Raw genomic sequence first — 26,106 nt, 5'->3', positions numbered from 1 at the left:
ATTAGGCAGAAATACTTAATTTCCAAGTCAACCATTTATTAGCTGTGAAACCTAGGGAAAGTGACCAGACTTCTGTGAGGATGATATCAGGACCCACCTTGTTGGATTATTTTAAGGACCAAATGGCACAGTGAATGTAAAGCACTTAGCAAAGTTCCTGGCACAGCGCAGGAGCTTGATAAATGATAACTTGTTATAATGATCTGATGATCCTTGGCCAATGGTGAGAAGCTGGCCTGAGGGAAGGTTAAGGGTCATCAGTCCCTCTCCTGCCTCTGGCCTCACACGCCATAGAGGCCCCACTGAGAAAACAAGTGAGGGCAAGTCTGGAGAAGTGTCAGGATGGGGTGTTGACCACAATTCATACTCTGGACCTGTAGCAGGGCTATAATCTGCTTTGATGAGCTCAGCTTGGGCCCCTCCCACATGACTTACCTGTTCCCAATCCAAGGCCTTGGCCACCTGTAGCTCTCCCTTCTTGGGGTCAATGGCAAAGTGCCCGAGCTGGTTCCCTCCTATCAGGCTGTAGGTAATGGCACTATTTAGGGGCCCATCTTCATCAGTAGCTGACACCTGCAGTGGAATGGGGAGATGGTTGTGAATTGAGGACAAGAGGGACCAGGAAGGAATCTTGACCTCTGGGATATAGGGATAACAGATATGTCCCCTCTTCAATGACTGGACCACAGCCACCCTTGCCAAAGGAATCTCAGTATTTATATCTTGGTATGGACTTCAGCATGCCATGGTTCGTTCATTTATCTATTCATTAATTAATTTACTCATTGACCCATACCAATAGGCTGTGAGGTCCTGTGCTAGGAGATAAGGAATGTGGCAAAAGAAATATGCTCACAAAAAGCTTAATATCTAATTTTATGGCTGATTCTAACTCGTGGGCAAGATGTGATCAGCTTTAGAAAACACGGTGATAAATTCCATCTGGAGAGATTAGAAAAGGATTCATGAAGCCTTGAAGGAAGGATGGCTTCTGGGAGTAGAGCCCACATTCCAAGCAGAGGAAACAATGTGAGCCCAGAGGTGTGAAAGTGCAGAGGATGCATGGGAAAAGGTACATCCTCCAATGTGGTTGGAACATAGTGTGCATGTCAGGGAGTAGAAGGAGATAAGACTAGAAGCCAGACTGAAGAAGGGTCATAGGGAACCTTGACTATGGGCATAAAGAATTTCACTCATGCATTGGGAACAATTACACGCTTAAGATGCAAAGAGGTGTTATTTGATGTCCCCTCCTTCCCCTCCTATACGAACACTCCCTGTCATGCACTGTGACTAGGCCTTTCTCAGGCTTTGGAGCCTCTAATAGTCTTCTGGGACCTCTCCCGAGCCCCATTCCACCAGTACTTGATCTAGATCTTATTAAATCTGTCCCTGAGACATTTTGTCATGGGAAGCAGTTTGATTGAGTGGCTACAAGTCAGAGTCAGGTCTGTAGTGTATTAATTGATAAAGAAATTTATGCTCATGGATGACCAGGAGAGAGAAGATAAGAGTGACCCCAGAGTCTAGGTCCCCCAAACAGCAAAATTGTAGATCCTTACTGTGAGCACAGTGTCACCCACGATGGCATTCTCTAAGACCCTCGTGCTGTACAGATCCTGGGGGAATCTCGGTTGGTGTTCATTGATATCGGTGATGTTGACCACAACTGTGGTCATGTCCCCGAGGGAGGAAGAACCTTTCCGGCTGCACTCGATGGACAGGAAGTACTTGGGGTTTGTCTCAAAGTCCAGGCTTTTGTTGACATACAAGATCCCTGGGGAGGTGGGGGGGAATCAAAGGAGAGGGAAGGTGATGAGAGCATTGAGGCAGTTGAGAGCATAAAGGCAGAGGGCTGAGAAGCCTTGAGCCAAATCCCAGGAGAGGCAGCTCAATAGGGTTAGGAGAAACAGATCTCCATCACCTCCTTCATCCTCTCCTTCTTCAGCTCCTCCCTCAGTTCCTCCATCATCTCTCATGCCCTCTTTCACCTCCCTCTTTATTTACCCTCCTTCACTACCTCCATTTCCTCTCATTTTCCCTATTATTGTTCTCAATAGCAATGTTTCCCTCATTTATTTCTGTAATATTTCATTGATAACTCATTAAGTCTGAAGTATTAAATCTACCTATATTAGATCTAAGAGTGATTCCCATTTTGTAGGCGAGTTAACTGATTCTCCTAACAGCTAAGTGACCTGTTCAAACTTACTCAGCTAGTACACAACAGAAGTTAAATTATAAAAAGCCATATAATACACAAAATTGTTCAATAGATTGTTAGGACATAGACGTGTTATCCTGAAAATCAGAAAGTAAAAGAACAAGGTTTTTCCTGCCATTCCTAGATAAGCAAATAGTTAATGGTGGAAAACTCTTCTTTATAAACAAATTCCAGTTAGTACATGAATGAGGAATGATTGGATTAGAAAACTACCATTTTGCAGCTCCAAATTAAATAATATACCTAGGCAATAATCATCAAAGCATGCTAAAACCCTTAGAGGAAGAACTGATGAAGAGCTCTATATTGGATGAATCAGGCTGACAACCCCAAGCTCATGGTCAATCTTAACCTCAGAAAAGAGAACTAGTCAGCCTATGGGGAGGACTTGCATGGGTATAGGTTGCCCTGGGAACCTCTCAGGCCTTTCCATGAGGTTCTGTGAGCCTGATTTAGATTCTTCAATGGCTAGGAGCAAAGAGAAGAGACAGTTTCCTAGTTCGTTCGTTCTCTCTCTCTCTCTCTCTCTCTCTCTCTCTCTCTCTCTCTCTCCCTTCCCCCGCCCCCACCCCACTATCCCCCCTCTCTCTCTTCACTAGAATACGGAGAAAACCAGGGGTGCCAGGATATTGGGGGAGGGCTCTAGGAAAGAAGCTGGTAGCCTTGTTCTGTCAAACACAAGGCCCGCGGGCCAAATCCGTCCCGCCAGGCCTTGCAATGTGGCCCGCACCGCGCTGTCATCACTGCACTCCGCTGCGTTTCCATCACAATGACAGTTTATGACTGTTCAGTAAACCATTCGGCCCGCGATTTAGGCTGGATTTTAGATTTTGGCCCCTTCTCTGATTGAGTTCGACACCCCTATCCTAGACTGTTAAGCCCCACATTTCACTGTTTATATCTCTGCAACCAAGAAAGGAGGGTGGCTTCAGCTGAGTCTGAGCTGAAATCTTGAAGCTGAAAACTGGGAGGAGAGTGGATTGGTGAGAGTGCTGGGTTGAGGTGTAGGAGATAAGGGAGGCTGCCACATAAGCTGGCCCTGGGGTGCAGAAGGGACCTGGTACTTGGAGAGATGCAGAGTAAGAAAGGGCCAAAGAGTTAGAATGGAAGAGTTGTGTGGGCCGCATATGCTCTGTATGTGAGGAATCCAAAATTCCCCAAGACCAGGGGCGGGGCTGCCTCCAGCGCTCTCTCACCTGTGCGGGCATCCAGGCGGAACCTCCCCTGCTCATTCCCGCTGACCATGCGGTAGCCAGTCTTCTCAGACCCCGGGCGGGTGAGGGTGGACAGCTGCAGCACCTCCATGCCGAGCAGGGCGTCCTCGGGCACCTGCACACTGTGCTCCGTGTTCAGGAACACGGGTAGGTAGTCTTCAAGGCCCACCACGGACACTGTGACGGTGCCCAGTGTGGACAGCGGGATCGGGGTGCCCAGGTCAGAGGCACGGACGGTGAGCTGCAGTGCCGCCTGCGGCCCGACCCGCAGGGGCTTCTCCAGTCGGATCACACCCGTGGTGGCTTCGATGGAAAAGTGGCCTTCGGCAGAGTCCGGCAGGGAGTAAACCACCTGGGCGTTGGCGCCTGTGGGGGAGACCGAGGGCATTTGGGCAGTTCATGGTAAATGGGTGCAAGGTTAGAGGATGTGTCCCATGAGGGTGGTAGGATTGGAAAAACGTGACTGGAGACACTAGGGCTCCTCCACCCTGAAAGGGAAGGTTGGGGCTGAAGCAGGTAGGGGCTGAAGTCGCCACCTTCTGGTCTTGGAATGGCTGTCATGGGCTAGGGTCTGGGAGATCTGTGTGGCCACAGAGGCAGGACCAGGACTAATGATTGTCAGCTTCAAATAGGTAGCACTTGATCGTTATCTGAGATACTATGGAAGGAAGGACTGTCTAGGAAGTAGGGAGCTTCCTGTCCCTGAAGGTGAGCAAGCACTGGCTAATTGAGCATTTGCAGTGCCTTGTAGTCATTCACTGCGTTTGCACTATTTGCCCTTCCTACCTCCTCCCTCCCTCCCTCCCTCCCTCCCCCCTCTCCTCCCTCTCCTCCCTCTCCCCCTGCCAAATCTCTCACCAAGCTAAAGCTCACTTCCTCTAGGAAGTCTTCAATTTACTTTGCTGGGGTCAAACAAAAGAGAATATTTTGATCCCACTTTTATCACCATCATCATATCCTATGGTGATCTGACTACTTTGACCCCAGGGCATTTTTTTATCCTACCTCAATTATAAAACTTGACTCGAGAAAAATTAGACACACACACACACACACACACACACACACACACTACACACATACATGACACCCATGTATATGTGTGTGTGTGTATAATCACAATAAAACACTTGATGGCAGAGGCTATTAATTGGCACAATATGGAAAAAATACTCCCAATAATTCCAATATGCCTTGTAAATTTTAAAAAGAAAATAATTAAATCTAATGAAAATGTCATTAAAATTAAAATGTAAGATATTGAAAAGGATTCCACATTATTGTATAGAAAATTGATCAAGGAATTTAGTGCCCCAAATTCCTTTTTTATAGCAAATTAATCAGAGTTAGATAATTCTGATTGGTATACTTCAGATTAAATTAGTATGCTTGCCGAAACCAGTTTGGCTCAGTGGATAGAGCGTCAGCCTGCAGACTGAGGGGTCCCGGGTTCGATTCTGGTCAAGGGCATGTATATTGGTTGTGGGCACATCCCCAGTGGGGAGTGTGCAAGAGGCAGCTGATTGATGATTCTCTCTCATCCATGTATCTAACTCTTTATCTCTCTCTCTTCCTTTCTGTAAAAAATCAATAAAATGTATTAAATAAATAAACAAATTAGTATGCTTAAGATTTCAATTCTAGGAATATATCCTTTAGAATAATCAACCCAATAAAGGACATTCAAAATGTCCTTGAGGTTCAATGGCAGGATTGAAAGGACTCCAGGTCTAAGTGGCAATGAGAAACAATGAAGTTAAAATGCTCCATACCAGCCTCAAAAAATTGCCAAAATCTTTTGTCATATAGCACTGAGGTATACAGTTTGTAGATATTTTCCACTTGTATGTGTCCATTAACTCAGTGAGGAGGCACAGTCCTTACCAATCCCAGAGCAACACACAGAGCCAAACTCTCACTCAAGGTGACCCCATGAGCAAATGGCTTCCAACCCTTCCTGTTCTCACCTTGGTCTGGATCCCGAGCCAGTACCACGGCCACAGGGGTCTTAATAGTGGTGTTGTCAAAGACAGCCACAGCACAGTGGCTGGGGAAGAATCGGGGGGCATTGTCATTCACGTCCTCCACCTGGAGGGTCACATCTGCTTGGCAAGATTGTCCGCCTCCATCTGTCGCCTTAGCAACAAGGCTATACACATCCTTCCTCTCTCGATCTAGGGCTGTGAGTGTGGTCAGCACCCCTGTCCAAAGAAATAACAGCAAGTGAGCTTTCTGGGGGGGAGAGGGGAATGTAATCCTAATGCACACCTTTTAGATACCTATGTGACACAACACCACCCATACAGCTTTGACCCAGGTATAAGAACTCAGTCCTGTGTATGGACATTTAGAAAAGAAGGCTGGCCTACATGCTCCTCGCCCCCCCCCCCCCACGCCTCCGTGCCCCAATACCTGCTCACTTCCCTAATCCTCCCAAATACACTCCACCACCACATCACCAACTTGACATCCACACCAACAAGCTGCAAGAAGCGTAACATTTCAAAAGAGCAATTTCTAACAACACATAACTGTGTTTACCCTTTAGCCCACAATTTCACTTCTAGGAATATATCCTCTAGAATATTCAACCCAACAAAGATATTGTTTATAATAGCAACATACTGAAAACATCCTATATGTTTTTCAAAAAAGGACTGGTTAAATATATTATGATTTAGCCATATAGTAAAATACTGTGCAACCAAAAAGGGATTATAATAGAGCTTTATGTATTGTCTTGCTAATTTCTCCAAGATATTGTTATATGCAAAAAAAAAAAAGCAAGTCACAGAACAGAATTCTATATAGAGATTTTGGAGATGCATGGAAAACCAATCTGATAGACTATACACTAAGGGTATCTTAGGGGAGAGGCTAATTATTATGTAGTCTTTCCAATTTCTGCATAATATACGCCTACATTGTTTGAATTTTTTAACAATACACATGTATTATTTCCATATTGAGAAAAAACAGCCCCCCGCGCCCCCTCCCCCTTTTTTTTTTACTCCACTAATCATCCTGCAGCTGAACAAACAACAGCAGAAAGAGATCAGGTAACCCGCCTGGGGTGACTCAGCATTCCCATTCTAGAGTCAGGAAGGACAATGTTGTCTCCTGTCTATTCAGCCAGCTTCTTGGAACACCACTCTCACCGCCACCTCCCTGCTCAGGAATCTCCAAGGGTCCTGGTTCCAAGCCAACTGTTGGCAGCTGGCCCATCGTGACCGGGACCTTCTGTGCTACCCATCCCCACACTCTCCCCTACATCAGGACAGGGATCCTACCTTTGTGGGCTGCTCTTCCAAAGGAAGCAGACCCCACCCTATCTTTACCAGACTCTCAGAGCCCAACCTCTCCCAGGGATTCCCAGTCTGTCCTTCAGGACTTTCAGCTTCCTGCTCTCTGCTTTGTCTCTTAACTAATGATATTGACAATGGCAACCACATCTGTTGAATTCTTATTGTGTGCCAGACCTGGGTTAGGTTTCCACATATTTTATCTCTGATCCTTACAATATTACAGATTTTATCCCCAGGCTACAGATCTTTGACCTTGACGCTCACCTGCATAAATCCTTCAGTGGCTCTAAAGGTGGATTTGGAACCCCTGTCCTGAGGGTCTTATCCTTTGCCCTGTCTCCTCGCCTTCTGTACACCAGTTTCTGGCCCTCTATCAAGTCCTCTGTGCACGCTCTTTTCAAAAACCAGGTCTGTAAAATTCTCCTTCTATCTCAAATATTTGTCCCTACTACTTACTACTCTTTTATCCCATGGCTAACTCCTCTATGTCAAGTCTCACATAAAATGGCCTTTCTTCAGAGAGCTTTTAGTTAATCACCTAAGTCAAATTCTCCTATCAAAACTCTCCTTAAAACCCTGCATTTTTTTTTCTTAACTCAGCATATTGCAAACCACTGATTCAATGACTGACTTTCCTAATGTATAAAAAGCCAGAGGCCATCATGACCGAAACAACTGGATGGGTAACTGAACACAGGCTGCATGGGGTGACAAGGCTGATGATTAGAGGCAATCGGAAGGCAGGCAGGTGAGCAGTTAGGAGCCAGTGGTCCTGAATTGTGAGAGGGATGTCCTGGGTATTGGACCTTAACTAGCAGTCAGACATCCCCTGAGGGGTCCTGGATTGGAGAGGGTGCAGGCTGGGCTGAGGGGACCGCCGCCCCCCCCCCATGCATGAATTTCATGCACTAGGCCTCTAGTTAGATTATAAAGCCTGGATCATTATGTGCCCAGTATCTAGTTCAATGCTCAGCACATTGTGCCAGTATACATGTTTGCTGAATAAATGGATGGATGGATGGATAAGTTAATTCCTGTTTCTTTCCCCAAGGAGCCTACCATAATACTGGGCACTTGGTATTCAATAAATAAATGGTTCAATGCTGTAGCTCAGGAAACCCACCTGTATGAGGATCTAGTTTAAATTCATCTGCTCCAGGACCATGCAGAGTATATGTGATCTGAGCATTGGTATCAGAGTCCAAGTCTGTTGCAGAAACTTGCAAAATGAAGTGTCCTGGAGATATATCTTCACTGACTTTGCCAGTGTAGAGAAGCTGGAGATGGAAGACAAAGAAGAGGGGAATTATGGGAGATTCACTTAGATCTAGAGAGAGGCAGGGTGACACACAGAGAGACAAAAACACACAGAGAGAGTTTAGGGTTTAATTATATGAGGCCCTTAGGGAAATATCTCTTATCAAAATGTAACTGCCCTTGCCCTAGCCAGTTAGGCTCAGTGGATAGAGCATTGACTTGCGGACAGAGGTCCCAGGTTCAATCCCAGTTAAGGGCATGTACCTCAGTTGCAGGCTCCTCCCTGCCCCAGGCCTCAGCCCTGATCAGGGCATGTGCAGGAGGCAACCAATGTGTTTCTCTCATATCAATATTTATCTCTGTCTTTCCCTCTCTTCCATTCTCTCTAAAAATCAATGGAAAAATATATCCTCGGGTGAGAATTTAAAAAAAAAAAAAAAGAAAGAAAGAAAAGTAATTGCCCTGTCTGTATGTTTGTGAATACCTGTAATCAGGAGGAGGTTATTTGTGTTGTTATGTATTGTTTGTGAATACCTGTAATCAGGAGGAGGTTATTTGTGTTGTTATGTATTAATTATATGAGGCCCTTAGGGAAATATCTCTTGAGAAGTGGGCATATACTATGCACATGTGAGCATGGGGGGGCAGTGCAGTGTGTCTTTGGAGGCAGGTCTTTATGGATGCATTTGATAAGAATGATCCATGCTAACAAACTAAGCCATGGAAGGGGCTTCCCATTTGGCATGGCAGGTTGTGTTTGGAAAATGAAAAAGTTACTTTATTTCTGGGCATGTTTTGCGGAGAAATAGTCCTTTGTAAGGCATGTAGGGGCAGAGGTATAGACCCTGGGTTCTAAAGAGCTTGATGACATCCCTATGGGAAGACCAAGGAATTACTTAGAACAGTGGTCGGCAAACTGCGGCTCGAGAGCTGAGGTTTGCCGCTCTGTTGAATAATGAATTTGCCCACCACTGACTTAGAATGATCCCTGCTCAAGGCATTAGTTTGAGGCCAACTGGGGAAAAGCAAGGACCGGTGTAGTCAGAATTGGCCAGTCTCAGAGACAGTCCCCTGAGTTGTACTCCTTCCTCTTGCGCTTCCCTCCAGCTTCCCACCCACCCAACTCCTCACCAGGCCTTCACCTGTGAGCACTGAGGGCTGTTATCATTGATGTCCAGGACAAAGATCTCCACAATGACTGAAGCCTGGAACTTTCCATCAGAAGCTGTGATTCTGAGCAAGTACTTGGCTATGTGCTCACGGTCCAGGGTTTTCCTTGAGAAAATACTCCATTCATCTCCCACTTGGCTGATGCCAAACTGGCCCAAGGGATCTCCCTCTAAAAACATGAGACAGAGAGTCCAGAAGTTGAGCAACTCGAATGAACCAAGCTTTATGCCACAGGTGGCTGCACACCTAACACTTTTAGAATTGCTGGCCCTTAACTAGGGATTTACAATTCTACATTAAGTCATTTATTTGTTGTTATTAAGCATAACCATGTCTTCCAACTTCATGGGCCACATGCATAATTGAATTATTAGTGCAGAAACACCACTCCAAAATATGTGCCTACGGCAGGTTTCTTATTTTTTTGTTTTGGAAGGAATTGGAGGAAGTTAAAGGGAAGACATTTTAATTCTATACAAGAACGTTCTAGTATCTATTCAACAGTAGAGGGGTGGAAAGTGACCAATAATACTAAATGCTAAGATTTTATTTTACAGCTGAGGACACAGACTAAGTTGAGGGCCAGATGATTACTAGGTTTGCTTCTGAATCATCTTTCCTTGACACCATTCACTGGTAGAAGAGATGGGTTTCTGAGGTTCTAAGATTCCAGAGTTCTAAGATTCAAATATTCTAAGAGTTGATAATATTCTATTATTCAGAGATTTAAAAACTTTGTGTTTTCAAGAGTCTAATAAAAGAGGACAGCATTATATTTCCCTACGACTTGTGGAGTATTGAACTGTTGATGCCTTCTCTATCTCCCAGAAGCTGAGAACAGTAACTCATTTCTATTCTATCTATGCCACCTAAAGTAATAAGAGATCCTCTTTGCAAAGCCCTTCCCAATTTATAGGGTGTTCTCAGAATTTTTTCAAGTTACATTTAACAGCATCCCTGTTATGGGAATGAAAACAGGCATGCCAAGTCTGTAGATGGAGCAATGAGGTTCTGGGAGGGTCAGTGATTTACCCAAGGTCACATTGTTAGTAAGTGGCAGAGAAAGACTTAAACCTATGTCTTATGGCGACTCTCACTGGATTTCAGTGCATCCCATTGCCTCCATTCCAAGATAGGTATTCTTACCTGTGATATAGCAGGTAACCTGTCTGTTCTGCTCAGAGATATCAGCATCAAAGGTTTTAAGAATGGCCACTGGTTCTCCAGGTTCACTGTTCTCAACCACAGATCCTCTGTAGTCTTCAGAAGCAAATTGGGGAGCATTGTCATTCTCATCTGTAATGAAGACTTCAACCAGAACCTGAGAAGATAGCTGGATGGTCCGGCCATGATCATAGGCTACCACATAAAAGTGGTAGGTCTGGCGGGTCTCACAGTCAAGTTCCTGGAGTGTGGTGATCCAGCCAGTTTCACTGTCAATGGCAAAGAGCTCATGGATATTACTATCAGGGTCCACGGGCAGTCTATAACTCACCTGGCCATCCTTCCCAGTGTCCTGATCATTGGCTGTCACTTGAATGACTGCAGTCCCCACTGGCATATTCTCAGTGAGGATCGCCTTATATGGATCAGCCTCAAATATAGGCCTATTGTCATTGACATCCTTCACTTGGATGTTGACAGACACCAAGGAAATCAAGTTAGTGTCATTGTGGGGGCAATGTGCCATCAAATCAATCTGGTACCATTTAGTGGACTCATAGTCCATGGCCTTCCTCACCTTTAGAGCTCCTGTGTTTCGGTCCAAGGAGAAGACACCATCCCTGTTGCTCTCTGGTGTGGTGCCCTGCACTAGACTATAGATGACTGGATCTTGAGCTGCTACTGCCTTGACAGAACCAATTTCAGACCCTTCTGGAAGGTCTTCAGATGCAGAGAAACTATACAGAGGTTCAGAAAATTTGGGCAAGGATACTTCATTATCAACCACCTGAAGTCGTAACAGCACCTGAGAGTTCCAGTGAGGAGGGCCTCCATCTTGGGCTTTGATTTTTAAGTCAAAGACCTGATTTTCCAAGCCCACCAGGCTCTCTTTCACTTTGACCACACCAGTGGTTGGGTTAATGTCAATGATCTGTTCATGCAAATCCTCTATTGAGTCTACTGAGTAGGTGACATCTGCATTTCGACCTTCATCTGCGTCATAGGCCAGCACCTGAATAACTGGGGAGTCTTTACTGACATTAGATTGAATGGACACTGTGTACTCAGAGGCTTTGAACTGTGGGGCATTGTCATTTTCATCTGTGAGGATGATCTTCACAGTACAGAAGCCCACTTTTCCTCCTCCATCCTGAGCCATGACTTTAATAGCAATGACTCTTTCTGTTGAATTTTCTCGATCTAGTTTCTTCAGAGTAGTGATCTGGCCACGGGGGTTTATAGAGAACTTCTCACCTGCTAGTTTATTGATGATGGTATAATCTACAGTGCCATAGGGGCCACTATCTTTATCTATGGCTAGCAACTCAATCACCTTAGTTCCTACCTTTGCATTCTCTGCTAACTCTGCCTCATAAACATGCTGCTGGAACTCTGGGTTGTACTTATTGGCATTTGTGGTGTTGATATACACGGGCACAGTTGCTCGGAAGACCCCATCAGAAGCACCTACCCTCAAATTGTAAGAAGAGTCCAGGTGCTTTTTGCAAAGGTTTAACATAGAAATTATTCCTGAGGAGCTGTTAATGGAGAACTGCCGGTCCTGATTGCCGGAGAGAATCAGGTACTGCAGACGAGAGGTGTCCCTGCTATCAGGGTCAAGAGCTTGGACTTTGAGAACCAGGTGTCCACAGGTTGCCAGCTCACTGACATTGGCTTCATACTGAGGTTGCCTGAACTCTGGAGGGTTGTCATTGATGTCAGACACACCGACAACCACAAGGGTTTCCCCAGTGAGTGGAGGGTTTCCTCTATCCATGGCCCTAACCTTCACATGAAAGTGCTGTTGGGATTCATAATCCAGCTCTTGAACTGTGGACATCTCTCCTGTGCTCCCATTGATTTGGAAGAATTTGGAAACATCCGAGCCGTCCTCTACAATCTGATAGGAGACATCACGGTTCTGCCCTGAGTCCTGGTCAGAAGCCAATAGTTGGATCACAGGTGTCTGCGCAGGCAAGCCTTCTGAGATCGAAGTGGTATAGACCAATTGGGAGAAAGTGGGAGGATTATCATTGACATCCTCCACCAGGACTTCCACAGTGGCTTCAGAAAATGACCCCTGAGCTGTGTCTGTGGCTCTGACTGTGAACACGTGTTTGGTCTTAGACTCATAGTCCAAAGGGCCTGTTACTGTTAGCACACCAGTCTTAAAGTCAATGGTGAACAGCATCAAGGGCTCTTCCTCCACAATGTTGTAGATGAGTCGAAGTCCCTCTGGACTCCGGGCCTGGGTGTGGAGGATTGGGGTATATAGTGTGATATTTTCAGGCACTCTGACTTGATAGTAAGGACTCTGAAACAATGGGTTCGATTTATTTCTTACAATGACAAGTACCTCTTCTGTAGTCTGGAGGGATGGGGTTCCTCCATCCTGAGCAATGACTTTGAGGTGATACTTATTTAAAGCTTGATAATCAAAAGGTTTCTTCAGTGATATGTCCCCAAGATAGGGGTCAATTCGAAAATATGTGTACTCTTCTGCAAATGCATATGTGACAGCACCATTTACCCCCAAGTCTTGGTCACTGGCAGATACCTGAAAGATGACATCCCCTGGTTCAGTGCCATCTTGGATGATTGTATAATAAGGCAGATGCTTAAATAAAGGGTGATTATCATTGACATCTTCAACAGAAACTATGACCAGAGCCTGAGCCACCCGTTGAGGGGTCCGATTGTCCCTCAGTTCCACTGCCAACTTGTGTATGTCCTGTTGTTCTCGGTCAAAGGCCACACCTCTTGTCTGCAACACACCTGCTGACTTGACCATACAAAACATATCGGTGCCATTTAAGAGGGAGTAGTAAAGGGTGTCATTCAAATGATTGCCCTGGACCCCAAGAATCACCAGTGCCTTTCTGTCTTGCAAATTCTCCTTGACTGTTGCCCTGTAAACATTCTGGTCAAACTGTAAGCTTGTGTTAAGAGCTTGTGTCAAAGAAATTTTCACCTGTGCAGTATCTTGATACAAGCCATCAGAAGCCCTAATGGTGAGCTCCCGGGAGTGTCCCAGGAGAACAGGATTCAACACAGATATTCGACCATCAATAGGATGGATAGCAACAGCTTCATCGGCATTGCCACTTTTGATGCTATAACTGACTTTGGAGTCATCATCGCTGGCCCACACCGTGAGGATCTCCATACCCCAATGGACAGGCATCACTATTGCTACTTCGTATATCTTGTCTGAGAATTTGGGAGGAGAGTCATTTACATCTCTGATATAGATGATGACCTGAGCAGGCCTGGGTGCAAATAAGATGGGGCTTCCTTGGTCATGGACATAGATGCTGAATTGCAAAGAGGGCATGCTCTCATAATCCATCTCTGATATGATGGTTAGCGTTCCCATGCTGGGATCAATTTTGACAAACTTCAAGGCCTCCTGCTCCAAAATTTCATAGACCAACAAGGAATTAGATTCTTTGTCTCTGTCCGAGGCTCGAATCACAAAGGGGCTATTGTTTTCATCCATAATCATGCTGTACAATGGAGCTGCTTCACTAATTTGGCCCACAAAAGTCGGCCTTAAGAACATGGGAGCATTGTCATTTTCGTCAATGATGTAAACAAGAACCAAGATGTCAGCAAATGCTCCCACCATATTGCAGCCTCGGATTTTCAGCTGGTAAGATGAAATTTTCTCATGGTCCAAGTTCTTCTGGGTGGAAATGAGGCCAGAATATGAGTTCATAGAGAATACACCATCCTTGTTTCCTTCTCTTAACTCATAGGTAACTTCCGAGGAACTTGTAGCCGAGACAAGGAGGATTGGGGAACCAACAGGGATTGATTCAGGAATCTCTACAAAGTACTCGGCTTTTGAAAAGATGGGGGCGCTGCTTTCTGAAGGGTGGACATGAATGATCACTGTAGCCAGGTCATGCCACCGTGGGGAGCCTTGGTCTTCTGCTTTCACTGTCAGAGTATACCGGGCATGATTTGTCTGATTAAGTTTCTGGGCTAGAGTGATGATGCCTAGTAGGGCATTGATGTTGAAGTAACCCTCACTGTTCCCTAAAACAAAAGATAAGACAAATTGAATTACACCTTCAAGAGGTACCAACTAAGCTTTCTACATTGGTAAAGAGACTATTACCCAAAAGTTGGACAGGGCAAAATTCTCGTCCCATGTCACATGGATTTAGTTACGATATAATAATGTATTATACATATATAATAATAAACTAATATTATGCTCTATGAGGGAAGAAAGCAAGTCATATTCATCTCTGCTCCTCCACAGCATCCAACTTGCTAAAGTATTAATTATTATGAAAGGCAATTATTGTTAAATATCATTCATTATGAATTATTAAACATTACAAATTATTAAAATTAGATACTAGATGTTATCATTTTTGTTACATTAATTACCTATAATTAACACTTATCAGTAATAGCAATAATCCCTGGCATTTGTAGAGTATTCTACAGTTTACAACATGTATTAACATACATTTTCTCTTTCAATCTTTACAAAGGCTTTTTGACATATGTAATATTATCCAATTTTTGAGATGAAGAAAATTACCTAAGCGATACAAAATCATGATGTGGCCCTTAGCAGGAAATGAAAATTACTCCTAAAACTATGCCATACATCCTATGAAGTATTATAGGTCCCTTCTATTGTATAAGCACAAAGATATTCTATTTTTAAATGTGGCATGTATTTATAAGCATCCTCTTTGTGTATTGTCATTAGTAGGTTTATATAATATACTAGAGGCCCGGTGCACAACATTCGTGTACAGGGAAGGGGGGCTGGAGGGGGAGTTCCTTAGCCTGGCCTGCACCCACTCGCAGTCCGGGACCGCTTGGGAGATGTCCACCTGCCAGCTTAGGCCTGCTTCCCACAGCAGGGAGCGGGCCTAAGCCAGCAGGCAGACATCCCCCAAGGGGTCCTTAACGCTGCTTTGGAGGCAGGAGAGGCTCCCACCACAGCCACTGCACTCATCACCTATGAGCCCGTATTCTGGCTGAGCGGCACTTCCCCTGTGGGAGCACACTGACCAGCAGGGGGCAACTCCTGCATTGAGTGACTGCCTCCTGGTGGTCATTGCACATCATAGCAACCAGTAGTTCTGCCATTCAGTCAATTTGCATATTAGGGTTTTATTATATAGGATGTGCAACTTCTCTTGTCACACCAGTAGTCTCCGAGTTATTGTTCTTACCATCTTTGAAAGTACATTATCTTAGGTCACTATAGTCCTAGGAAATGTTCTAGAGCAGTGGTCGGCAAACTCATTGGTCAACAGAGCCAAATATCAACAGTACAACATTTGAAATTTCTTTTGAGAGCAAAATTTTTTAAACTTAAACTATGTAAGTAGGCACATTGTTATTAACTTAATTAGGGTACTTGCTTCAATCCCACTGTACATGTGCGCCCACACGTGATATTTTGTGGGAGAGCCACACTTAAGGGGCCAAAGAGCTGCATGTGGCTTGTGAGCCGCTGTTTGCTGACCACTGCTCTAGAGCTTCAGTCACCAACCTTTCAGACCTCATGGACCACCAGTTGTCCATGGTCCACCAGTTGGTGACCACTGCTCTAGAGCAAAGTTGGGGAACTTATTTTTTGCCAAGGGCCGTTTGGATATTTATGACATCATTCACTTAATATAATTCACTTAATATAAATTTATTTTGCTATGAAAAAAGCTCCTAGATTTATTAAATTTCATGTCTTTCCTGGGATGCTTTCACAGGGCTAGAACAAATCATCTCGCAGGCCTTATATGGCCTGCGGGCCAAATGTTCCCTACCCCTGTTCTAGAGTGATAGCTTGCCAAAATTTAGAGAGCTTGGCCCTTAAGTAAATTCCAACTTCATGCCTGTAGTGCTTCTCTTTATTACCAAAACCCCTACCCCCTTCTGGACTTATAGCCAGGCCTCTCACCTTTCAGAAGGGAGTAGTGGACCTCAGCATTGGCTCCCCGGTCACCATCCGTGGCTCGGACTTGGAGCAGCTCTGTGCCTGGGGCTGTGGTGTCAGGAACTCTTGCCTCATAGTGGAGCTGGGTGAAGCGGGGTGGGTGGCGGTTTCCATCTTCCACGTGAATAGACACCCACACAAAGTTCCTCCTTATGGGCATCTCCTGGTCTCGGACCTATGGGCCCAAGTAGGTAATGGGGTGAGTAGCAAATGGAATGGGAAGAGGCTTGGTTAGATTGAGGTTAATGAAGTAGAATGCCTGTGTACACCCAATTGTAGCTCAGTTCCTTTCAATTTGTTATCATTTATCCTCTTTTTTTCTTTTAAAATAAGTTTTTAATTATTGATTATTAGGCTTAGCTATTTTAATGGATAATCTCACTTTAGGAGAAAGGCAGAAATTAACAGAAAAACAGTATTTGTCAAATTATTCAATAGGTCTCAGAGAATTTTAGTTTTTCAAGCTGTTAACATGTTGTACAGGGATGAAGAGATATTCTATAGTTAAGTAAATTTAGGGAGCACTAAATTAAATGAAGTTAAAGCTTTCTTTACTGCTGGACTTCTCAGAGCCTTTAATATATATCAATATGCCCAAAGAATAATATACTAATATATAAAAACCCTGAACCTCAAGTCAGGAAGGCTGGACTCTAGTTTTAGTTCCATCAGAAAGAACTATATGATGTTGAGCACATCTCTCTTCTTCTGTGGACCTCAGGTATAAGAGAAATGGTAGGATCAGGGCTTGGACTAGAGTAAGACAAATAGGGCATAAATATGAGGAGGCACTGACTCTCAGGGTCATAAAAGTGTAGACAAAAGACCTTGAGAGTGAGTCCTCCTTAAATTTTGTGCCCTATATACCTGGCTCACCTCACCCTAGTGTTTGCTCTGGGTGAGAGGGTCTCTGGGTCCCTCCCAGCTCTGACACTATATAAATCCATATTGTGGTCATGCAGTTCATGGAACAGGGAGAGAACTGTTGGGTGATATTTGGAGCAAGTCTAAAATTGTAGGAGTTTTCTTGGCAGCTGTCCCATCTCTTTCTTCACTCCCAGGCATCCTTTATGGAAGGTACTTCTGACAGGCTGTGAAATGTCACAACTCATCTCATGGATTATCATTCTGAGCATCAGTACACCTGGCCTATCAGGGGGAAAGGGAACTTTCAGCATGCCCCTAAGCGTCCACCCCCACATATCTTTATGCAAATAGATTTTTTACCTGATTTTTCAGCTAACTCACCATAACTGTCAGCATGTGCTGGGAGGGCCCTGAGCTCAGGTCCAATTTCCCCACCGTTACCAGGATACCACTGCTTGGGTCCAGCTGGAAGAGGCTGGCACTTTCTGGGTCTTGGCTGCCATGTATGGTGTAGATGAGGCCCTTGCCCTTGTCTTGATCTGTGGCCTGGACACGGAGGAGCTCAACCCCAGGCAGTGTGTCTTGGGGAACTCTGACTTCATAATGAGCTTCCAGAAACTGGGGCCTGTGGTGGTTAACGTTGGCAATCATGACAATGTAGACCTAGGGAGGAGAGTGAGACAGAAGATATACTGGAAACTCCATAAAGTCAGGGTTCACCACTGTATCATCTGCCTAGCACCATGCCTGGTACACAGTACTTAAGAATGTGTTGAATGAATAATGAAATTTCAAAGTCATAAATCTTTCAGTTAACATGTAATCTAGTGGTTTTCAAAAACAATTTTTTTACAGGGTTTTTTTTTTTAGATGAAATTTTATGTGAAATCTCAATATATGAAACAGATAAAATCTGACTGAAGCCAAAGTAGAAATCCAGAGCCCCATTTACTTCCCTATCATTCCTCATGTCCATAGTAGCCCCATGGCCCTCTATCTTTAATTAAAAACTACTAATTTAGCCTGGCTGGTGTGGCTCTGTGGTTGAGCATCTACCTATGAACCAGGAGGTCATGATTCTATTCCGGGTCAGGGCACATGCCTGGATTGTGGGCTTGATCACCAATGGGCAGTCTGCAGGAGGCAGCCAATCAATGATTCTCTCTCATCATTGATGTTTCTATCTCTCTCCTTCTCCCTTCCTCTCTGGAAAAAAAAAAAAAAAAAAAAAAAAAAAATATATATATATATATATATATATATATATCAATATATATATATCAATATATATATATCAATATATATATCAATATATATATATATATATATATATATATATATATATATAACAAAACAAAACAAAAAACTAGTAATTTAAACAAACCCCTTAATATACAGAGATCCACAATGGGAAAAAGGATCCTTCCAAGATCACAGAAGTAGGATGTGTGTCAGATAAGACTGGGATGCATAACATTGATTCCATTTTAGCATTCTTTGAGGAAAACACAACCACAGAAAGCCATTTGTAGTTTCATCCCAACTAAGCAGGACTCCTATCTCCTCTCAACTTGAGAATTCCCAGCGGAGGCTACTAACCTGGGTGGCAATGGTGTGGAACCCATCAGTCACCTCCACAGTCAAATTATAGCTCGACCTCTTCCGCGTGTCGAGAGACTTGGCGATGATGATGCTGCCTGTGGTCTTCTCAATATCAAAGTCCATGTCTTTGTCCCCACCTGGAGTGTGAGGGGGCGGGAAGCACACAATCTCAGTGACTTAGGCAGCAGGAGCACAACATGGGGTTTGGCTGGCAGATTTAGAAGAGTTGGGAGTAGGTGCCAACCTTGGCTGGAGGGACTGTAGGCATTCAAGGAAGAACCTGAACCAGGGGTTTAAGACTGTTCAGAAACAGTGCGATATCTGGGTGACAGGCTGGAGTTTATTCCCCAGGCATCCAAAAAGCTGTAATTTATCTTGTTAAGTTATTGTCAAATTTTTATCAAGATCCAAGTAATGATATGGAAAAAGGTGAACTTATGTGGATCGAAGAGTCTCAGAGGAAGATCAAAATTAGTCAGAACATATTCTGCAACTAGGATTAAAACATGTAGGAGTGATGGAGCTCTACTTTATGGCTTCGAGGCAGTTTGTATGGCCTAAAGATGCCAATGCCCAGGAAAAAAATGAAAATAATTCTAATCATCAAGAGGAAATTGATTTCATGAATTCTAAGAATCTAAAATATAGGATTAGCATGCACTATTTATTTTTTTTATTAAATTATCTGTGTACATATTTTAACATTGCCCTAGCATGCAGCTATTTAAATGTCTACTAAATAGAGATCTATTTAGTGACATGGAAATATGTTCATCATACATTTTTAAAACTTAGAAAGCAATATTTTCATATAACCTTGTGTGTGTGTGTGTGCGTGTGTGTGTGTGTATGTGTGTGTAGAAAAATGACTAGAACGAAACATATCAAAATTGTAACAGTGGATTAGCTTCTGATTGGTGAGAGTTTAGGTGATTTTTATTATCTGCTTTGCATTCATTTGTATTTTCTCAATGTTCTTTAGAGTACATGTATTCATTTTATATAAAAGAAAGAAAACCAAACAATAAAAAAGAGCAGAGAGTCAGAACTGGAAGTAATTGCAGGAGGCCAAAAGCTTAAGACAAGTGCACATCCAATCTCTGAACCAGGCTGGGAAACTGTAATAGAAATCCATGGTTTGTGCTGAAACTCTTAAGATTACAGTTCTTAACCTGGAATCCCCGACTGGGTTTCAGAGAACGTATGAAACCACTAAATTTGTCTACAAATCTATGTTGGTGTGTGCAACTTTCTGGGAAGAGGATCCCAAGAATACATCAGATGCCCAAAGGGAGTCTGTGCCACCCCCACCACCCCGCTGATTTTTTTTTTTTTTTAATCTTGGATTAAGAATAGAAAGGAGTTTCAGAGCAGGCCATCAGAGCTTGGACCCAAGTATCTCCTACAATGAAAATGGACACTTTCCCCTGATCTTGAGGATAGAACATATAGCTGGGACCAGAACATATAGCTGGCCTCAGGCTCACGGTCAATGAAGTTAGCGCTGCTTTTCACATGGAGGCAGAAGAAGAAACATAAAACTTGTCCTTTCTCCTCTGGGTCTCTCTGACCACCGTCTTAGGGGTAGCTGAAGCACTGTCCAACTCTGGCTCTGTTTACCAGTGAGACCAGGAGGTTACATCTGAGAACTACCTGGTGTGGAAGTTTGGCACAAATGGTGCCCCTACTACTCATTGCCCCAGAGAACCACCTGTGGCCCAAAAAGGGGCTTCCACGAAGCATGACCTTGAAAGGACTCAGAAGAATCATGCTTTGAGGACTAGGGATAGTCTATAAGGAAGGGAGGGGCTGGCCCTCTGAGGGCCTCACCTGAGATGTTGAACCAGAAGAGTCCAGGTCTGCCCTCGACACTAATGACCCCCACCATGTGATTCACGGGGTCTGTCTCCATGACTGTAAAGCTGTAGTGGGGCTCGTCAAAGGCCAGTGGGATGGAGGAGGGCCGGGGCTGAGGGATCCACTCGATGTGTAGCCGGACACTGGCCGAGAGTGGTGGCTGCCCACTGTCTGTTGCCTGGATCTGAAAAGAGGCCAAAACTGAGAGTGAGGCTTTGTCTGTAGGAGCAGAAGATCCAAGAAACAAGAAGATCCAGGTGACCATCCAAGAAACAGGGTACCCTGTGACTGACTGAGCTGGCCTCTTGTCTACGTACTCATTCAACCCAGAGTTGAGGGCTTATTGTAAGCAGGTAGATGCTGGTGGTTGCAGGCACAGTGGTGAACAGATCATAGAACCTGTGTTCAAGAACCTCATGAGCCGGGATCGGTTTGGCTCAGTGGATAGAGCGTCGGCCTGCGGACTGAAAGGTCCCGGGTTCGATTCCGGTCAAGGGCATGTACGTTGGTTGCGGGCACATCCCCAGTGGGGGATGTGCAGGAGGCAGCTGGTCGGTGTTTCTCTCTCATCGACATTTCTAACTCTCTATCCCTCTCAATTCCTCTCTGTGTAAAATCAATAAAATATATTAAAAAAAAAAAAAAAGAACCTCATGAGAAGTGACAAAATAATGCTTACGATGTGCTGGTTCCTAAGCCAGATTTTACACACATGGACCCTTTACCCTCCCATCAACTGTAAACTTAATAAACTAGAATTTATGAGCTTTCACTATGTCAGGCCCTGCTCTAAGAGCCACATGTGCCATATCTAATTTAATACACATGACAGACCTGAGAGAGGCACCATTATCACCTCCCTTTTGCAGGAGGAAACTGGGGCTCAGCCTGGTGAATATATAGCCTGGGGTTTTCTGCCTGGCTGGCAATGAGGCTGGGTTGGATTTAGGCTGTCTGACATGAGATCCCATGCCCTAAACATTGCTATCTTGCCTTCCTACAAGGAAAGTTTTCCTAGTCCCTTTTACAGATGATAAAGCAAAAGCTCAAAGGGATTAAATGACTTGCACAAGGCCACAGAACTGTAAAATGGCAAAGCTAGGATTAGAACTCAGGCTTATCTTGATTCTAAAGCTCTTGTTACTCTCACCAAAATATCGCCAAGAATAGGACCTTATTGCCCTCAAATAGAAAGGCCCATAATTCTGACCCTTTGGCTGATGTTGGGGTTCCTAGGCTCTATGGGAGTAGCACCTTCATCATGCCTGGTGGCTGCCTTCTTCCTCCTGTACCAGAGAAAAATCCCTAACCGGCAATGTCACACCCTTCCAAGGCCTCTGTGCCCCCTCACCGTTAGGATGTTGTATTCTCCGGCCACGAAGGTGTTGCTGGACGACACCATGCCCGTGACCGGGTGGATGCTGAAGCCCTCCTTGTCACTCTCCTCAATACTGTAGGTGACCCTGCCATTGAGACCCTCATCCAGGTCTGAAGCCACGAGCCTGTACACAGGCCCAGGGGTCACCGGGCTCAGCCTCTCTGGAAGGCGGACATTGAAGAGCTTGTGGGAGAACACAGGGGGGTTGTCATTGACGTCCGAGATGCATACCACCACCCTGGAGGTGGACCTTAGGGAGGGCTCCCCATTGTCCAGCACCGTCACCTGGGGACAGAATCCAGCATGAGTTGCCAAATACAAAGCAGGAAATATGTGTTGCCACCCACTGCAACCACTACCCCTGCTTTCAACAGCCCGGAAACATCAGTCTGTTCTTCGGTGTATGAGTGTGACCTTTATTATCCCAACCTCACCTACTTGGAACCTTGCTCTGGCAACCTCACCCACAGGGAAGCCAGCGGGAACAGAGAAAGAACCAGAAATAACTGGAAGAAGACAAAGTCACAGAGGCTCTGTAAAACAAGACGGTGCCCTTTCTCAGGAGGCCTGTGGGCCATTTCTCAGAGTCCATTGACTTTTTATTTGCTCATAATTCTCATAAGCTTTGTTCTTCAGTGTCTTTAAGCTACTAGATGATAGAAGAAACAAATGAGATGTTTATGAAGGATTGGGTGGTATCTTTTGAGTCAGACAGGCAGCTCAATGCATGAAATGAAATCCAGAATGAGAGAAAAGACAGACAATTTTAGAACCAGGGAGTATTTCCTGAAGGGGCAGATGGTCCCATGTATCGGTGACCCTGAGGGTAGGAGACAGGACATTGCTACTCTAAATGGTTCCCATTTTTAAAAATACATTGGTGTTTAAAGATAAATGCCTTTCCTGGACTCGGGAGAGTGCTCCAATCTCTAGAAGGCCGGTTAGTTACTGTTAACTCCTGATTCTTACAAAGGTATGTGCAGAGCCTGGGAGCACAGTCAAGTTTATTTCGGTTCTGCTGAAGAATATGTGCCCCTCACAACTGATGTTTTTAAGATTAGAAGAGAGGTGCCTATTCAATGGTATGGATAGCTCAGGAGGGGGCATAGCTAGAATCCTTTGATTTAATTCTGACTAGATCAAGATCGATTCCTCTAGTTTAGTGGTCGGCAAACTCATTAGTCAACAGAGCCAAATATCAACAGTACAATGATTGAAATTTCTTTTGAGAGTCAAAAACTGGCTACTGCGCAAGGGCCATGAAGTTTCAATCATAATGTACATGGACGCCCGCACATGGTATTTTGTGGAAGAGCCACACTCGCAGTTTGGCGACCACTGCTCTAGTTGAAATGGGCACCAGGTGGTGATGCTCATGGGATTTTAGAAAGGTCTGGCTTTTATCCTGGCCCTGTTGCTGACCTGGTGTTTACCCTTGAGTGACCCTCTCTCTGAATCATGGGGATCAGCTGGAAACCAGACTAATCTGCATAGCACATGTGCACTGCTCCCTCTTATTACACTCACTACAGGCATTACTAATCAATCAGTGCTTCCTGCCCAGATTGGACATGGTTTTAGGTTCTTTCCCTTCACAGCGCTAATGAGCCAGCAGAGATTCTCAGTCTTCACCACCAACGACAGCTTAAGTAGCAACTCCTCCCTGAGCCTAGCACCCTCCTCAGCTTGGAGATATGCACGTGGCCCAAGGCCTGGCTGGGCTCCTGCCTGGCATCCTTCAGGAGGTTTCAAATCCAGTGAGTGGGTGCACCACCATTACTCACCTCCAGGATGTGTTCATCCTTGTTCTCTCGGTCCAGTTGCCGAGCAGTGGACAGCAGGCCTGGGGGAGAGACGGTAGGAGAGAGACCTGAGCTCCCAGGGCTCCCAGGGCCACTTCACTGGGGTAACTTGGAGGGGTACATACAAATCCTTGACTGGAATTCTGGTCTTTGAAGAATGAGAACATTAAGGGGAAATGGAACTCTGGAGGAAGAGAAAGGCAAGGGAGGAAGCGGGAGAATACACCTATGCCCCCCTTTCACTGTGAGGAGGCTGCTGTGCACAATGCATTGTTGAGTAAAACAGGCAGCTTGTCAGGAGTTACAACAGGGATCTCAGTCATTGTGTTCAGTTCATGAAAAATCACAAAGTGGTAGCTTTTTACTCCTCCTATTGTATTATTCAGTTCTTTCCCATGACCCTGGTACAGAGAAGCCAGAGGAAGGCTCTTCTCATCTCACTTGTCCCTTTAAGTCCAGTTTTAATTTTATGAGGCGCTATGGCTATAATTGAGGCCACAAAGGAGAGAAGATGCCAGTCCTTTGCATGCATTAGGAAAGTCAAGAATGAGGTTATCAAGGGTACAACGGGCATCCAAACCCATAGATATTATATTGTGCTCAATCAACATTCCTTTTCTAGAAAGCCTTTGAAGTCTAGTAAAAGACATGGATAAGTTAATGGAATAATCACACAAATGAATATAATGTTCTATGCGACAAATGCTTTTAAAAAGGAGGCAAGGAGATGGTGCTGTGAAGTATATTATAGTGTCAGGAAAAACTTCTCTGAGGAAAGCAGAGCTGGGCTGGGACCTAAAAGAAGAGCAGGAGTTAGCGAGACAAAAGGAGAGGAAAAGCCTGGCCAGTGTGGCTCAGTGGTTGAGCATCAACCTATGCACCTGGAGGTCACAGGTCCAATTCCTGGTCAAGGGACATGCCTGGGTTGCAGGCTCAATCTCCAGTGTGGAATGTGCAGGAGGAAGCTAATCGATGATTCTCTCTCATCACTGATGTTTCTCTCTCTTCTTCCTTCCTCTTTGAAATAAACTGAATAACAATATATTAAAGAAACAAAAAAAGGAGAGGAAGAGACTCGTGGCTCAGATCAGCATGGGCAGAGGCTCTGTGCCAAGAAAGGGTATGGCCATGTGGCTCGACTCAGAGAGTGGCAAGGTGAGAGAGGCCAGAAAGATTCAGAGGGGCCGTGTCAGGCACAAGGTTGCGGGACACAGCAGGATCTGGCTTTAACTTTAGGGCATAGGGACACCATTCATGGTATCCAAGCAGAGAAGCGGAACAATAATATGGTGCTGTTAAGAAAGCTAGGTTGAGAGTTCATTGCTGATTATTTTATTTTTAGATGTTTATTCTGGTAAAAATTTCTTCCTCAACTTCGGGAAGACTAAGTACATCTCTGTCCTCCGGGGGCACTTTGCCAGACCCCATGCCAAGGAACTGTTGACAGTAAACAGAATAGGGATTTGGAGACATTGAGAAGCTAATGCCTTAGGTGAGAGATCTCTTTCCTCTTCTGAAAAGGGAGGGAGAGGGTGGAACCAGGTAGAGCCAGCTAGGCCTGTTTGTAGGCTGAAAGCATCTTTCTAGGAAGACTAATCCGTTCCCCGAGGTCAAAGGTTAACAGGAAAGGTTCCAACAAATGCCACTGTGCAAACAGACACGTGTATCCCCCACCTACTGTCTGCCCCAGGACCCCCAGGCTCATGCTTTTCCTGGTTTCCTTGACTTAAGGATGGGGAGGCTGTCCGCTAGCTTTCTCTCTTTCCCCCTCCTCCAGTCTCACCAAGGTGAGTTGTTGGAGCTGGAGAATAGAATCCTAGGTTCAGAGGAGAGAATGTCAGCCTTCTCTGCAATCGGGTTGTTGTTCATCCTCCAAGAGGAAGATGTGGCCCTGGAGAAGTATCTGTAGTGGGGACTGAATCCCAGATTTCAACAGGAGACAAGCAGGTAGCAGAAAAGTGGAAAGCAGGCTGGCAATAACACAATGGGGAATGAGGGGACTGTGGGGACCAGAGGACAAGCACCTGCTCTACCTAGGGAGCTAGGCAATTGTGGTCCTGAGGAATGGGGGGCAGGGCGGACCGTGTTACCAGATCTTTTAGTGACAACCAAAAACATGGAATGTTTTGTGGAATTGCCCACTTTTCAAAACAACTTGAAAAATCATTGTTTAAAGCTTGTGCAAGCCACACAAAACCCCTGTGTGGGCTACAGCTGGCTGGCTACTGCAAACTAGTGACCTCTGACTCCTCTAAACCTCACAACATCCTTGCCCCAGAGGGCCTTGGGCTTAAGATA

The 26,106-nt window shown here is 44.8% G+C and overlaps 1 protein-coding gene across 3 annotated transcripts in view; it reads right to left on the bottom strand.

The window, feature by feature from the left end:
• FAT2 (FAT atypical cadherin 2) overlaps positions 1-26,106 on the bottom strand; it is a 67,245-nt gene that overhangs the window by 16,202 nt on the left and 24,937 nt on the right. For 2 of the 3 annotated variants that reach the window (XM_036423364.2, XM_036423365.2), the window contains exons 4-16: positions 23,791-23,849; positions 21,980-22,291; positions 20,602-20,812; positions 18,769-18,908; positions 17,551-17,832; positions 16,267-16,477; positions 10,317-14,375; positions 9,143-9,339; positions 7,867-8,020; positions 5,406-5,639; positions 3,421-3,804; positions 1,563-1,777; positions 436-573 (exon numbers count right to left, since the gene is read on the bottom strand). In XM_036423364.2, coding sequence (XP_036279257.1) covers positions 436-573; positions 1,563-1,777; positions 3,421-3,804; positions 5,406-5,639; positions 7,867-8,020; positions 9,143-9,339; positions 10,317-14,375; positions 16,267-16,477; positions 17,551-17,832; positions 18,769-18,908; positions 20,602-20,812; positions 21,980-22,291; positions 23,791-23,849 — 6,596 coding nt within the window. The remainder of the gene's footprint in view (positions 1-435; positions 574-1,562; positions 1,778-3,420; positions 3,805-5,405; positions 5,640-7,866; positions 8,021-9,142; positions 9,340-10,316; positions 14,376-16,266; positions 16,478-17,550; positions 17,833-18,768; positions 18,909-20,601; positions 20,813-21,979; positions 22,292-23,790; positions 23,850-26,106) is intronic. The other variant, XM_036423366.2, reaches the window with a different exon arrangement.

The sequence above is a fragment of the Pipistrellus kuhlii genome, unplaced genomic scaffold, assembly GCF_014108245.1.
Source record: "Pipistrellus kuhlii isolate mPipKuh1 unplaced genomic scaffold, mPipKuh1.p scaffold_m20_p_8, whole genome shotgun sequence".
NCBI lineage: Eukaryota > Metazoa > Chordata > Mammalia > Chiroptera > Vespertilionidae > Pipistrellus > Pipistrellus kuhlii.
This window is presented reverse-complemented; position numbering and strand designations above follow the sequence as displayed.